This window comes from Theropithecus gelada, chromosome 1 (genome assembly GCF_003255815.1).
Source record: "Theropithecus gelada isolate Dixy chromosome 1, Tgel_1.0, whole genome shotgun sequence".
NCBI classification, from domain to species: Eukaryota; Metazoa; Chordata; class Mammalia; order Primates; family Cercopithecidae; genus Theropithecus; species Theropithecus gelada.
Window position 1 is genome coordinate 210,594,619 of NC_037668.1, and position 15,923 is coordinate 210,610,541.

The window sequence follows — 15,923 nt, forward strand, 5'->3', positions numbered from 1 at the left end:
AAAATCTGTTTCTTATTATTAAGCTCTTCCTGGGAATCTAGTAATAAGGTTGAGTATATAAGGATATATGTTCACATTTATTGTAGCATTGTGGTAGCAATAAGCTAAGAACACTAAATGTCAATTACTAGGGGAATGCTTAAACCTTGGTCCTTACTACATAGAATACTGTGCAGCGGTTAAAAAGAATCAGGAGATGGAACCATGTCTTCAATATATTGAAAAATGAAAAAAGTGAGTGACATGATCCCAATTTTACTTAATATAAAAGTACTTACATTTACATATGTGTGTCTGTATAAGCAGAGAAAAGAATTTGATGGTTGTCAACTGGGGTAGTAGGGATGGTCTGAGTTGGGGATGGTCTCAAATGGGGACATACTGACCGAACAAGTAATGGGATTATATGTACTTTTTCTTTCCTTTCTGTCTTTCTTTGTTTTTAAATGTATTTTTTTGTATGAAAGATACATTTTCTTTCATTGTGAAAAAATTCAAATCATCCAGAAGAATGCAAAAGAGAGAGAATTTTGATCGTTAACATATATTGAACCTTAATTCACACCAAGCAAGTACACAACACACATTAAATCACTTCTTCCTCCAAGCATATAAACCGTGGGTGTGTATTCTTGTTATTTTTGAATGTCATGTGAGGAAACTAAAGCACAGAGATGTCCCAGGACTTGCAGTTGTCACACAGCTAACAGTTTGCAGTGCTGGGATTCAGGTCTAGGCGATCTGGTTTCATTCATCAGGGCCTGTGCTTAAAGGGTCGAGTGAAAAAGCTGTCAGGGAGGAGATGGCCTGTTTAGAAGAGGTGGTCTTGTAAGATCCTTCTGAGGAGGGAACATTTGAAAACCGGAGTAAAATGAGAGAGCAAGCCACATGGCCATGTGGGGAAAGAGCAAAAGAGGTTTCAGCAAATGAAAACTTTTATAAGATGAGATTATACCTGGTATTCTGTAACTCTTTTCCCCTACTCAACATAATGTTGGCATTTTCCCATCTTAGTGAATAGGGATTAAAACTCCATGGTTTCTGGTTGCATTGCATTCTAGTATGTTTTACTTACTATCTATTATTGAATGAAATTGTGTTTCTAATATTTTAGTAGCATGAACAGTTCAGTGACCAATGAATATCCTAATTCATGCAGCTATTTCCCCTTGTAAATGATTTTTCTTAGAGTCAGTTCATTGAAGTGGGATTGCTATGTCAGAGAGTGTGCGCATTTACTATTCTGAGACACATTGTTAAAACTGTCCATCTGAAAAGTTGTTATCTTCCACTAGAAGTTTAGTGTGGTATGGTACCTTTTGATAATTGTATTTTCTGCAAATAGACAAATAGTTCCGTAAACAAAAAGGAAAACAAAAGCCCTCAGCCTTCTAGATCCTGAGGCAGCCACTTTCAGCTTTTTAAGCTGATTCTTGTAGCATCTACCTCTTTATCTTCAAATTCCAGTTTTAGTTTTTATTTATTGACTTCCTACAATGATTAAAGGTTTTTTAGCTTTTCACCATCCACTGCCCTGACTCTGTACAGCTTTACTTTTATCCTTCCCAGTATAGTTCATTTTAGCTATAATCGTTTTCAGTGCTTACATTATTAAACAGTATAAAAGTTGAGCCATGCAATAGTATACTATGATTGCTTATCCTTTCTTACTCTTTATTTGTTTTCTATGAAGGTAATACTTACCTTTTTGTTTGTATTGTTTTCTATGTATTTCGCCTTCAGATTGTACCCCAGTTGTGTAAACCTCCAATATCCAATGTAGCCAGACACATTAAGAGGACTGTCATACTACTTTTTTGAAGAATTCTCCCTCCAAGTCTTCTGACGTGACCCGGAACGGCTGCTCAGTAGGCCAGCTGCACAGCTGTGACCTTCCTCCTGGGGTTCCATTTGCCTTTCTCTTAGGTTTTTAGAACTCATAATTTCCTCATTCTTGGTTAACTTTTTTTTTGGATCATTTGGTAGAGTACATTCTCTGGTAGCTTCTTGTGAAAGAAAACATGGCAGTAAATATTTTTGAAACCTTACGTGTCAGAAAATGGCCATATTCTACTTTTACGCTTAATTGGCAGTTGTATGGGCATAGGAGTGCAAACTTGAAGTTGTTCTGTGTTTTCAAAATACTGCTTCTTTGTCTTCTGGTTCCCACTGGTATTGGTAAGAAGTCCAGTGCTGTTCTAACTCTTGATTATTTTTGTGAAACTTGTTTTTCTATTCTCTGGATGCTTTGGGAATCTTTTGTGTCCTCTGTGTTCTGAATTCTTGCGATGATGAGCCATCCATTATGCTGGCACTCAGTAGGCCTTTCATTTGTGAAAGTCACAGCTGCAGTGGTAGGAAGTGTCCTTGGATTGTTTTATTTTCTTTTTTGGTACATGTATTATTGAGATATTGAATGTTTTGGACAGATTGTCTAATTTTCTTATATTTCTCTCCTATTTTCCAACTCTGGTATTCTACTCTGCATCGGGTGAGATTTTCATATCTACATTTATCCTCCAGACCCTCTATTTAGAGTTTTATTTCTTCTTTTTCCAGAAGCTCTTTTTTTGTTATCTGAATGTTCCTTTTAACAGTATATATAGTGGGCTGGGCATGGTGGCTCACGCCTGTAATCTCAGCACTTTGGGAGGCCGAGGCGGGCGAATCATGAGGTCAGGAGATCGAGACCATCCTGGCTAACACGGTGAAGCCCCGTCTCTACTAAATATACAAAAAATTAGCCGGATGTAGTGGCGGGTGCCTGTAGTCCCAGCTACTCAGGAGGCTGAGGCAGGAGAATGGCTTGAACCTGGGAGGCGGAGCTTGCAGTGAGCCGAGATCGTGCCACTGCACTCTAGCCTGGGCGACAGAGCGAGACTCTGTCTCAAAAAAAAAAAAAAAAACAAAAAAAACCAAAACAAAACTGATATATATAGCAACTTGTTACTTTTTAATGAGGCAAATCTCTTCAAATATATCCTGAGCACTTACTATGTGCCAGACCCTATTCTAATCTCTGAGGAGACAGCAGAGAATACAGCCTAGTCCCTGTTCATGTACGATTTATATTCTTAGGGACAAAGGGAATAACACATTTTAAAAAAATGTATATATATATGAATAATTGGCCAGGTGTGGTGGCTCACACCTGTAATCCCAACACTTTGGGAGGCTGAGGCAGGTGGATCACCTGAATTCAGGAGTTCGAGACTAGCCTGGCCAACGTGGTGAAACCTCGTCTCTACTAAATACAAAAATTAGCCAGATGTGGTAATGCATGCCTGTAATCTTAGCTACTGGAGAGGCTGAGGCATGAGAATTACTTGAACCCAGGAGACTGAGGTTACAGTGAGGTGAGATCGCACCACTGCACTCCAGCCTGGGTGACAGAGTTAGACTCTGTCTCCAAAAAAAAAAAAAAAAAATAATAATAATAATAAACATGTGTGTGTGTATACACACATTGAATGGTATTGAATACGGTGAAGGGAAATGAAGAGTATTTGATCCCCCCTCAGCGTTGAGATGGGGGAATATTATTTTATGTCGGATAGTTTGGGAAGGCCTCATGGATGATGTGACATTTTAGCAGAAGCCTAGGTGAGCCGTGTGAAAATGTGGGGGAAGAGTGTTCTTTGCAGAGGGAATCTTGAGGTAGATAGATGCTTGTCGTGTTTGAAAACCAACAGGGAAGCCAGAGTAGCTGGAGCAGAGGGGAGAGGAGGAGATTGGGAAGATACAAGGTTGGAAAGGTGGCAGGTCAAATCACATAGGGCCTTGGCGGCCTTTCTTCACACTTTTGGTTAACATTGTTACCCAGTGTGAGTGGGGACACCACGGAAAAGTTTTGAACAGAGGGGTAAGTATGATCTGACTCATGTTTAAACCCTCTGGTCCTTTGTGGAGAATGGTCTGTTAGGGCCAAAGCAGAGATGTTAGAGTTTATTGCTATCATTCAGATGAGATATGGTGATGGTTAGGGCCATGGTGAAAGCAAAAGAGGACGTTAAAAATCATCTGTTTCTACATATATTTTTAACATAGAGCCAATAGGATTTGCATTCACATTGAGTATAGGTTGTGAAAGAAAGAGGAGTCAGGGATAATTTTAGAATTTGTTGGCTTGGGCAATTGAAAAGAAGGAGCTACTGAGGTAAGAAAGACTTTGAGAAGCAGATTTGGGCTGGGGTAAGGAGAAGTTTGGGTTTGAACATAGTATGTGGTGGGTATGTCAAGTGTGCAGTTGTGTAAATGAGTGAATTTTGTGGGCAAAGTCTGGCTTGAAGATAGGATTCCTTTATTTGGAAATTATTTGTACATGCTATTTAAAGCAGTGAGACTGGCTGAGCTCACCAAAGGAATGACTGTAGAGAAGTCCTAGGACTAAGTGAGTCTTAGAACCACAGTGCTTAGGGCACTGGGGAGAAGAGGAAACACCAGCAGAAGGATATGAGAAGGAGCAGTCTACATGGTAGGAGGGGAGTCAGAAGAGAGAGTTCCCTTGGAAGCCAAGTGAAGAACAAGCGTCAAAGAAAAGGGCATGATCAGCTGTTTAAAGAGTTGTGGATAGACCAAGTGGAATGAGACCAAGGGTTTACCATTGGATTAGAAATGGGGTCATTTGTGATCTTGCTGTACTGTTTCCAAGGAGATGAAAGCTTTATTGGAGTGGATTTAGAGAGAATAGGAGAAGAATAGAAGCAGCAGTATAGGCAACTTTTTACAGTTCTGCCATAAAGGGGAGCAAAGAAATAGGGTGGAAACCAGGGGGGAAATATGAAGTTAAGAAAGGATGTGTGTGTGTGTGTAGATTCTGTGACAGCATGTTTTTGTAAGCTGATGCGAATGATCTGGGAGAGAGAGGGAGGAATTGATGCAGGAGAGAAAGGAGGCATTTGCCAGAGCCATGACCTTGTGAGTTGAGAGAGATGGCAATCACTGTGTGAGTGGAGGAGTGGCTGTAGATCAGTAGCTGGGCAGTTTGCTCAAAGTGCAAAAGAGAAGGCAGAGTAAAGAGTGCAGATCTGCAGGCATGCTGGTTGATGTGCTGGCGGGAGTCTATAATTGCTTCTGTTTTCTCGGTGAAGTTGGAAGCAAGGTCAATTCAGAGTGAGAATGGAATGTTGCGCCTTAGGGATCTGTGGTGCTTAACCAGGAGTGCAAAGCAGACTCACTGTGACAAGGAAGGGCAGTCACTGCTGGAGCTTTTGAAAAAACATACACACCCCTGGACTTCAGCCCTTGAGTTTTGACTCATTTGATCTGGGATGAGGCCTGGCTTTAGACATTTTAAAGCCTTAGAGGGGATTCTCATGTATCTTTTGGTTGAAAAACACCAGCAGAGGTTATTTAATTTAGTCTTCAGAGTAACCACTGAGGTGGCAGCCATCCCGTTTTACAGTGGACCAGTGTCATGTCTAGGACATGGTGGAACCAAGTTTTTACCCTTGGTCTTCCTCATTTGAAGACTGGTGTATGTTTCCAAATCCTATGTTTACCCTGTGCTTTGTTTATTGGCACTGCTTAGTGCTTGGTCTTGTCTAAGGATAGGTTTTCCCAATTTAGACTTGACTGTGACCACAAATTAAAAGCAAATGTAGGAAAACAAAATAACCTGCTAGTTATGAAATACATACAAATTAGAGCAGCCTTAAGGTAATGTTTTATCCCTACTAAATTAGTAAAGTTAAAAATGATCAAGGTCTGTGTAGATACAGCAGTGATAAAACTGAAGCCTCGTTTGTTGCAGAGTGTAGTGTAAACTGGTACAGTCCTTTTGAAAGAGAATATAATACCTGTCAAGAGACAAAAAATTGTTTATACCCCTTGAGCTTATAATCTTATTTCTGGGCAATTATTCCAACAAAAGAATTCAGCAGCGTAAGGATACTATATATGCCAAGATTTTACACCAACATTATTGAAAATATAACAGCCCAAGTGCCCAACTGAAGAGAAATAGATAACTTAGGTAACATAATTTTACTGGACTGTTCTCCAGAGTATTTAAATATTATACAGATTATGGAGCTGCATGTATGCTCACTGTCAAATTGTCATAAATATTGAAAATTATAAGAAGCAAAGCAAAAATCCTGTATACTTTCAAAGTTAAGAAACCAGCAATACAGGTATTTTTTATATAAAGGCATGTTTTCTGTTGATTGAGTTCTCATAATGCTATTGGATGTAGCAGTCAGTTAAGAACCGGGATTTGCTTTGCTTGGATTGACACCACTGATTATAGGGGAAAAACAACAGCTCCCTCAAATGGGAAACTACTGTTGCGGCTAAGCAAGGCACACCAGCTTTGTTTCAATAGCTGGCTGCTGTGTTGGAGTCTTTGGTTAATGTCTGTGATCCATGTTGCAAACAAAACTGCAAGGTCAAGACCAGATACGACAGGAGGCTGGGCCTGAGACTTCTGGATTGAAAGGCAACGAGAAAGCATTTCTGTGTTTTTCGTTGTTGCTGATAGTTTTGACCAGCTGTTATTCTTAGCTCTACATAACAAGATACAGGACACCTTTATTATTGAAATTTCTATGGGACAAGTATACTGACTCTAGATTTAGTTCTCTTTTTCTAAATGAAATGATTTTTAATTTTTTTCATATAATCCATAGGTTCACAAAAATGACTTTTTTGTATGACAATTTTTGATAATATGAAGTTTCTTAGAAATATAATTATCACATAATAGCAGAATAGTCTATATTAGTTTTTGTTTGCACATGTGTAAACTATATAAAAGAATAATCAATATATGCAACACATTATCCTTTTTTTTGTTTTCTTGTTTTAAAATGATTTGAAAATAAATTTCTAATTATGAGACCCATTGGATCTTGATTAATATCTAAATAATCCTAACCTAGAAAATAACAAGGAATTGGTATCTTGCCAATGTTTAGATTTATCTCTGAGGAACGTGGAATGTCTTTCCAATTACTCATTCGATGGAGTTGTGTAATTATCCCTAAATAGGAAATCTCTAGATCATTCCTATGTGTTTTGTTTGTTGTTTTTATTGTAAGTGGCATATTTTTTCTTTGGTAGATTTTTTCCCTTTGGTTGTGATTTTTAGATTTTTTCCTTTGGACACTTCCTTTTCTTCAGTGTTTACCTTCCTGCTTGTCACTGTCTCTCTTGAAAGGCACAAATATCCATTTCTATCACTTCTGGTTTGTCTTTTTTTTTTTTTTTTTTTGAGATCAAGTCTCACTCTGTCATCCAGGCTGAAGTGCAGTAGCACGACCTCAGCTCTGCAACCTCCGCTTCCTGAGTTCAAGCAATTCTCCTGGCTCAGCCTCCCAAGTAGCTAGGACTACAGGCGTGTGCCACCACAACTGGCTAATTTTTGTATTTTTAGTAGAGGTGGTTTTTCACCATGTTGGCCAAGCTGTTCTCAAACTCCTGACCTCAGGTGATCCACCTGCCTCAGCCTGCCAAAGTGCTGGGATTACAGATGTGAGCCACTGCACTGGGCCGGACCACTTCTTTTTTTAACTACAGTCCCAGAATGGGCCTCTGCTTCCTTCAGGGTTCTCTTGCCCATCTTCAACTAGTCCAGTTGGATTTTAAAACTTTAACTTACCTCTGAAGTTAGTCCTGTTCCATCTCTGCTCCTTTTCAGACTACATTAAAGAATCTAGGTTCTTCAAAGAATCTATGTTAAAGAATCTACACATTGTCCTTCTCTTCCTTACAGTATCTGCCTTGATGACTAAATCAGAAATTGTTTTATTGCATTACTCCCTGAGTGTCTGGTATTTTAGCAAAATCTGAGCCATGAGCTTCTTAAGAAGTAAAGCCTTGTACTCACTGGTCACAGTCTAGCTTCTCTATGGCTTAAGAGTTTGATAAAGCTATACATGGCATTTATTCCTTCCTTCTTGCTGCTTAGAGTATCACTGAGTTTTTCTTCTACTCCAGCTAAGAAGGTGCCACATCTCACCTGTCAGTGGTTCTCACCTGGCTTTACATTAGCATCACTAAGGGGCTTTTACAAAACACTTGCTGAGGCCTCATCTCCAGATGCTGATTTAACTGGTTCAGGGTGAGGTGTTACTATTATAAAAAACAAGCAAACAGAAATCCCTCCAGGTTATTGTAATGTGCAGCCAGGGTTGAAAGCCCTTCCTGATGGAGTAAAGCTCCCGTTCTGTTGTTTTACTGAACTTCTATTCTGGATCTGTGAAATCCACAAGCACGATTGAGGCTTTATTGGTGTCTGTCCCACAGCCCTGGTGAGGGGTAAGACAGAAGCTTGGTGAACCTAACATGATATGACCTGCTCCTGACAAAGGCCTGTAAACCAACGCTGTGTTCACTCTGAGAGTCATTATTTAATCAAGTGACAGAGGTTGAGTGACACTCAACCACTGTGGCACAGATACTGTGCTAGGCACCATGAGAACAATTTGACAAGGGCTTCATGCTTATGGAGGTTAGAGTTGATGACTCTGTTTTGGTTCTAGAAATGAATTCCTGTCCTGAGGATGCTCCTGCTTGTCCCACAAGCAAGGCTGTCTTTGGTACGCAGCTGGGCCCTACACCCTACTCTCCTGTGGGTAACATACTGTTCACTTCAACCTGCCCTGCTTGGCCAGATAATATTCATGGCTTAGGAGAGAAATGACCAGGACCCTGACTTCTTCATCTACCAACCAGACTAGGTTACTCAGGAATACCAGTGGCACTGGTTGTCCCTGTGCTTTCTCTCATAGTGAGCTTAGCTCGGCCATGAACCTAGAGCCTAGAACTCTATTGGGCTGTCTGGTGAAGGGTGAGCTTTAAAAATTCAAGACTAAAGGCAGCTGCAAATGACCTGTTTCTGACCAGTTTTTTCTGACACACATCTCAGTCTCAACCTTTAACCTTTTCACTCTAACTGAAGGCAGAGGAAGTAAGCATTGAGAAAATTCCATTAAGGAAGACGAAAGCGCGCCACCTTCCCTAAAGCCTGGGTGCAGTGAGGCCACAAAGACTACTTCCTGTCTCCCTTTCCCTGGGCCGCTTTGCTGACTCCTAGAGACACTTCCCTCCCAAGTAGAGGTGAAATCTCACCCCAGCAGCTGCCCGGGGCGATTAAAGAGACCAAAGAAAACAGTTGAAAAAGAATACCAAAGTAGTAAGTGATCAAAAGATCAGATCTAAGAGTGAGTTCTTTTCATAATTCTCCTACTCCTCATTTCTGTTGTCTAGGGCCTCACTAGATGCACTTGACCTATGTCAGTGTCCCCACCCCCTCATCTCCACAGAAGTCTGCAATGCAGATTGCAGTAGGGTTGGCCATTTTTCAGGAATGTTTTTCACATTCATTGAGAATTGACCTTCAGAATTGTGACTTATTTTTTCTTACCACTCTAGTGATAGCAAGTAATCGTTTTTAAGAGTAGATTTGATTTTTCATACAACCAGAAATCATTCAGGATGTAATTTGGTGAATACCCTGTGTTGAGGTTGTAAATTTGATCTGAAGACAGTTTCCATGACAAAGTTCTGAAATGCTTTGAGTAAAAGCAGCATTCATACATAATGTTGAGCACGTACGTTGACAGGCACTGCTCTGGGCACTGGGGATACAACAAGACTGGCATTCCAGCTAGGAGAGAGGAGTTTACCAATTAATAAGTAACAAAACAGCCAAAAATACTAAAGATGTTGCTAAAATAATACAATTTCTGGAAAGAAATACTCTGAAGAAGAATGGAGGAGGTGAGGAAGGGTGGAAATGGCTGGTTTAGGGAGGGTGATTTAAGGTAGGCTCTGAAAAGGGGGCCCTTGGGCAGAAGCCTGAGTCCTATGAAGCACAAGGCCATGTCACAGTATGTTCTGGGTAGTGGCAGCAATAAATGAAAGTTGCGGAGGGAAGAATAAGCTTGGCAGGTTTCAGAAACACCAAAGGAGCAATGTAGGGGGTGCGGAGTAGAGGAGAGGGCACATGGTAGGAGATGAGATTGGAGATGTAGGCCAAGATTCTGAGGCTGATGTGAAGCAGCTGGGGGATGAGTGTTGCTGGAGTCAGTGTTTTGCCTTTTAGGGACATTATTTTGAAGGTAAGGACTAATTTGTATTTATGACTTAAGACACATGTTAAGCCAGTGTTATAATGGGTGGAGGTGAGGAATAAATGCATATCCTTGAATACACTTAGAGTGTTTTTGCAAAAAGATCTGAGAAAGCAGTGGCAGTGTGAACTGGGTGATAGGTTGTGACACTGCTGGCAGGTCAAGAGAGGAAGGGGCACTTACGTTAATCTCTTCTTTAGTAATATTTGATTTTTTATCATATGCATGTATTTTTTAGAAGCTTTTTCATAATATACCATATGTGTATATATGTATAAGATTTGATTTTTTGTGGAAAGTATAGCTGCTGTGTTTGTGAACACACAAAGAGATCTTTAAACCAACCTCCCCTTTGAGATAATTTGATAAGTGATCGGAAGCTACTTGGCATTTAGATTTCTGTGAAATCCAAGCATTGACACTTGAGTGTTTTCAATGAGTGAAATGTGCTCTAATAGATAACACTTAATATTTTAATATTAATATTTTATTAAAATAAAATAACAGGTGTTTAATATTAATATTTTAATAGATACTTAATTTTTCTATTTCAAACTACATCTTTTGCTCTTTTCTCTAGGCAACGGAAACAGACACAAAAATCAGAGTGTGCACCCGGGCCTACCATCTTCTTGTGAAAAAACTGGGCTTTAATCCAAATGACATCATTTTTGACCCTAATATCCTAACCATTGGGACTGGAATGGAAGAACACAACTTGTATGCCATTAATTTTATCCATGCAACAAAAGTCATTAAAGTAAGTGTAGACATTTTCTCTCCCAAGTCATGGCTCAAATTCGTCCCATGGGTCTAATGAATGGTTAGAGCTGACATATATTTATTGGCTGAAATGTTAACATTCTTGTTCTTAGTTAGTAAATAGTTTTTCTGAAATGTAGGAGACCTTATTTTTTTTTTTCTTTAGTGGAGTTTTAACTTGTGTAACCAACAAACTGTAGAATATAACAGAGCCTGATGAACTCACTTGAACCCAGGATGGTGGAGGTTGCGGTGAGCCGGGATCACGCCACTGCACTCTAGCCTGGGCAACAGAGTGAGACCCTGTCTTGAACAAAACGAAACAAAACAAAACAAAAAACCACAGAACCTAAGAAATAATTAATTATGAAGCATATGAGAGCCTTCATTTAGGTCCCAAAATAGAGCATAGCGAGCGCCCTCATCTGTCTCTCCTTTTGCAGTTACACCTCATTCTCAATTTTATAAAGTAGCTATCGTCCTGAGTTTTATGATGCTACTCTGTTGCTTTTCTTCATAAATTTATTGCTTATACACGTAGATTTGATTTGCATCATCCATGGATTTTGTATTTGCAAATTCATACACTCACTGAAATTTATTTGTGACCCCAAAATCAATACGTCACTTCTGTAGTTATTTAGACATACCCATATGCAGAGTGGTGGAAAATTTGAGTGGCCCAACCCATATTGTTCCCAAAGAGGTCAAACATGGCAATGACCTACTTTCTTATTTCAGCTCTCATCGTGTACACAGATGTCCTTTTTGCAGTCTAATGCCATATTTTTCACATTTTTATGCTTTTTGTTGGTGAGGTCACTTTTTAAAATGGCCCCATACTAGTGCTGTCTAGTGTTCCTAAGTGCAAGAAGGCTGTGATGTGCCTTATGGAGGAAATATGTGTGTTAGACAAGCTTTGTTCAGACATGCGTTATAGTGCCATTGGCTGTGAATTCAGTGTTAATTAATCAACAGTAAATATTAGATAAAGTATCTTAACATGAACACACAGAACAAGGTTATATATTCATTGGTAACCCTGTATTTCTCCTAGGAGCAATGCTCTGGTATTTCCTAATTCAGTGTTTGCAGTGACCTTAAGGAACATAACTACCACAAAATAATAAGAATTGACTGAATATCTGAATGATATAGTTTGGTTTTGCCTGCTTTTGAGCCTAATAAAAAGAATCATAATATTTTTATGCTTTTTTTTCTTGCTCAACTTCATTCTAAAGATTTATCTGTGTGTCTGTAGCTGTTTGTTCATTTTTATTAACGTATAATATTCTGTGGTATAACTATACCACAATTAACTGTTCTATTGTTAATGGACATCTAGTTTGTTTCCAGCTTTTGGACATTATGAACAATGCTGCTCTGAGTATTCTTATATATGTATCTTAGACATACATGCCTGAGCTTCTCTGTAGCATATACCCAGAAGTGGAATGGTTGGTTCATAGTAGTAGATAATGACAAACTGTCTCCCTAGATTCTTGAGCCAATAATAGTAAGTGAGAGTTCCTGTCATTCCGCATGTCTGATGATGCTTGTTACTGTTATCGGTATGGTTGGAACTTCAATTTCCTTTTGTCCTTTTATAGTTGGTCAAGTTTATAGTGAACTAGGGAGTCTGTTCATTTAGGCTATGGAAGCCTTCTAGTAATTTGTACGTTTAATGAATAGGGAATTCCTCTTTGTCTTTCTGTGTGTGTGTGTGTGTGTGTGTGTATGTGTGTGTATGTGTGTACTCACATGTTTTCCGTAGGGAGAATGGAGTCTAGTAGGAAAAACTACTTATGAAGCAGCACCTTTGTGATACCATAATACAGCAAGCTTTGCTCTATGTCTAGTAACAGGAAGCTCTGAATTACTTTGAACTTCGGATGGTTTTTGTTTTTTGTTTTTTTTCTTTTGACTCCTATATAAAGCTTAAGAGATGTGATTGCTGTTTTTAGCAAAAAGGGGAATCTTCTCATGTTTTAAAATTTTTGCCAGGAAACATTACCTGGAGCCAGAATAAGTGGAGGTCTTTCCAACTTGTCCTTCTCCTTCCGAGGAATGGAAGCCATTCGAGAAGCAATGCATGGGGTTTTCCTTTACCATGCAATCAAGGTATGGTAGAAGAACTGTTTGTCCTCGGAAACCAGCTTTTACTTGGGGTAGGGGTTTTCAAAGTGTGGCATCTAGGCTAAGTCTGGCCTGCTCCCAGTTTCTGTAAATAAGATTTTATTGGGATAGAGCCACACCCATTCACTTGTATCTTGTCTGTGGCTGCTTTTATGCTGTAACTGCAAAGTTGAGTAGCTGTGACAGAGGCTATGGCCTAAAATAGTTTCTATCTGGCCCTTTACAGAGAAAAGTTTGCTGATCGCTGACTTAGGGTATCACTGTAAATTCTCATTTTTATTTGTATTGCCCTTAGTCTGGCATGGACATGGGGATAGTGAATGCTGGAAACCTCCCTGTGTATGATGATATCCATAAGGAACTTCTGCAGCTCTGTGAAGATCTCATCTGGAATAAAGACCCTGAGGCCACGGAGAAGCTCTTACGTTATGCCCAGGTAGACAGACAAGTGTTCTAATGGATGGATTTTTCCTGTCTTTGAATGTATTACTCACCCACAGTTAGTAGACCTTCATTGTGGAATAGAAGCAAATACCGAATCATATATTTAGATCACTGAAGATTTCTACAGAGAGTTGCAGAGATGGTGGTGTAGCTAGGGCAAGGAAGGATAAACAGACCATGCCTAGGCTGCTTCCGTATTCTGGACTTAGGTTTCTTTAAATTTATTTTAAAATGTAAAATTTATTTTTCTTGTACCAAGTAACGTATTAGTTCTAGAAAATTTACAAAATTCTGGTAAGCAAAGGAAGAAAATAAAAATCACTTGTAATCCTACCACCCAAAGTTAAACACTTGAGATTTTGTTATAACCTTTAAGTAATGGGAGGTTTTTTTTTCTCTTTGCAAAATGAATATGCATGCATAGGTACATGTACACACATTTTTTTTTTTACAAAAATAGAACTATAGATGCTTTTATGGTAATATTTTTTTCTTAGCAGTGTACTGGGAACATATTTCCATTTTACTTGATATTTTTCTACCTCATTATTTGAAATAGCTGTTCTGGATTTTCTTGTGTGGCTGTGTTAGCATTACGTGGTCCCCAATGTTACGTGTTTTGGTTTGTATATCTGTTTATGTTAGGATCTAGTCCATCTGTGGCAAAGTTCTGCAGTTCAAGGCTTGAAGTCTGTGCACATTCGATCTGTAAAAAATGAGTATAATTATAGCTAATTCAAACACCAGCTTGTTTCTCACTTACATGTTGGGCGCAGTCCTAGGCACATGAAGTATCTATCATAGATGCTGCTTCCTAGAATTCAGTTTAAGGAAAGTTGAGATCTTTACCTCAAAAGAACTTGCATTTTAATCTGTTTCAGAGAATGATGGCAAAGGAAGACATTTTTCCGATAAAGCATGTTGAGAAAGTGGTAGGATGCTTTTGTGTCTCTTGCCAACTTTGTTAATATTTTCCATGTTAGAATCTGAATTTAGCTCTGATAGAACAGCCAACTTTTCCTCTTCTACAGAAGAGTAATAAAATGCTCTGGAAGAAGGATAGGGCACTCTGAGAGTAACCACATCCTTGTTTTATCGGCCTTACTGGTAGTAAGACTTAGATTTCTGAAATTGCTTATGGAAGCCTTAGGCTCAACAAAGCTGAAAGGAGTTCAGACACTGTGCCAAAGCTCACATGACCCTCCTCTCAGTTCCTTAAAAACATTTCTAGTTTCTCATGTGGACCCAGGACAGAATGTCTCATTTGGTTGTGGCAGATACAATCAAGTTCTACTTCTCAGCACATTACTTAGGAAACATTCCATAGATTTTAATTTTTTTTCCTATTAACCGTTTTTGTTCACGTAGACAGAGTGCTTAGTCCTGTCTTATTCTTTGAACGCTGAGACATGGGCGTTAAACACTATTCAGTTTTGAGTCATGGTCCATCTTCTACCTAGTAGGGGGCCCTTCATTAATAACTGTCAGAGAGTTCTGTTGAAGGCCAAAGGGGCATCATAGCCTCTATTGTCATGAAGTCATTTTAGACAGTTCTTAATTAACCCATGAAATGATGTGTTTTTATCTTTTCCCTGATCTATCCAGAGGAGGCAGCCCTCTCACTTAGGAAAGGGGCTCCTTATTTGTAAGACCATTCCCATTTCAGGTTTTTTTAGCATTGTATTTTGTGCTAGACATTCTTTTGGTCTGTACTCTCTTAGCAATTGTTTACAAGCTTTCATTTCTGTATGTCATGCTGAGCTGCCAAGAGGTTTTGCCCCTGGAGGCACTGTCAAAGTGAGGGAAATCTTAATAGCAATTGCAAGAGCTTAACAATTCATCATAGAAGAATTTCCTCATTCTTAATGTAACCATGAGGGCTTCTCATAAGCCACTGGCCTCTCTGTCAGGGAGGCTGTCTACCTTCAAGGTGACTTCCGTTGCCGTTAAGAGAATTAATAACCAAAACAGTTATCCTCTAATAACTCCTGGGAGTCGCCAGCTGTGTAGCAATTCCTTAGGATGCGCTGAGTGCAAATGGAGCATGAAGAGCGGGAATATTATGAGGAAAATAAGAGTCAAGGAATTTTTTCTCTTTTATAAGAGAATGATCTCTTTCGGTTATTGCAAATGAGGAAGTCTGCACCCAGATTCCTGTCTGATATATTATTGAACCTGGTGGGAAGAGTACTGCCTCTGATCTTCCAAGGCTCTCTAATCTCACATATGGGGAGGAATGGGATTTTTCTGAAAAATAATTTTCCTGATTGAGTTCAGACTGACCTGTGGTAAGTAAATTATTTTTGACAATAAAAATTTCCAGATACCATGTAATTTATGTGGAGGATCTTTATTAAAGGGTACCCTAATGGAGGCCAGGCCTCCTGTGGAGTGGAAGGATTGCTGCTCTGGATAGAATGGATGTGGAATGACCCTGGAGCTTGAGAATATTCTTGATACTTTCTGGGGAAATTTTCTGTTCTTTGATTTGGCTTTGATCCCTCC

At 39.3% G+C, this 15,923-nt stretch overlaps 1 protein-coding gene across 3 annotated transcripts in view; it reads left to right on the top strand.

The window, feature by feature from the left end:
• The window catches only part of MTR (5-methyltetrahydrofolate-homocysteine methyltransferase), a 103,231-nt gene that overhangs the window by 44,738 nt on the left and 42,570 nt on the right, over positions 1-15,923 (top strand). For all 3 annotated transcript variants that reach the window (XM_025359846.1, XM_025359855.1, XM_025359861.1), the window contains 3 exons: positions 10,657-10,836; positions 12,843-12,959; positions 13,270-13,410. In XM_025359846.1, coding sequence (XP_025215631.1) covers positions 10,657-10,836; positions 12,843-12,959; positions 13,270-13,410 — 438 coding nt within the window. The remainder of the gene's footprint in view (positions 1-10,656; positions 10,837-12,842; positions 12,960-13,269; positions 13,411-15,923) is intronic.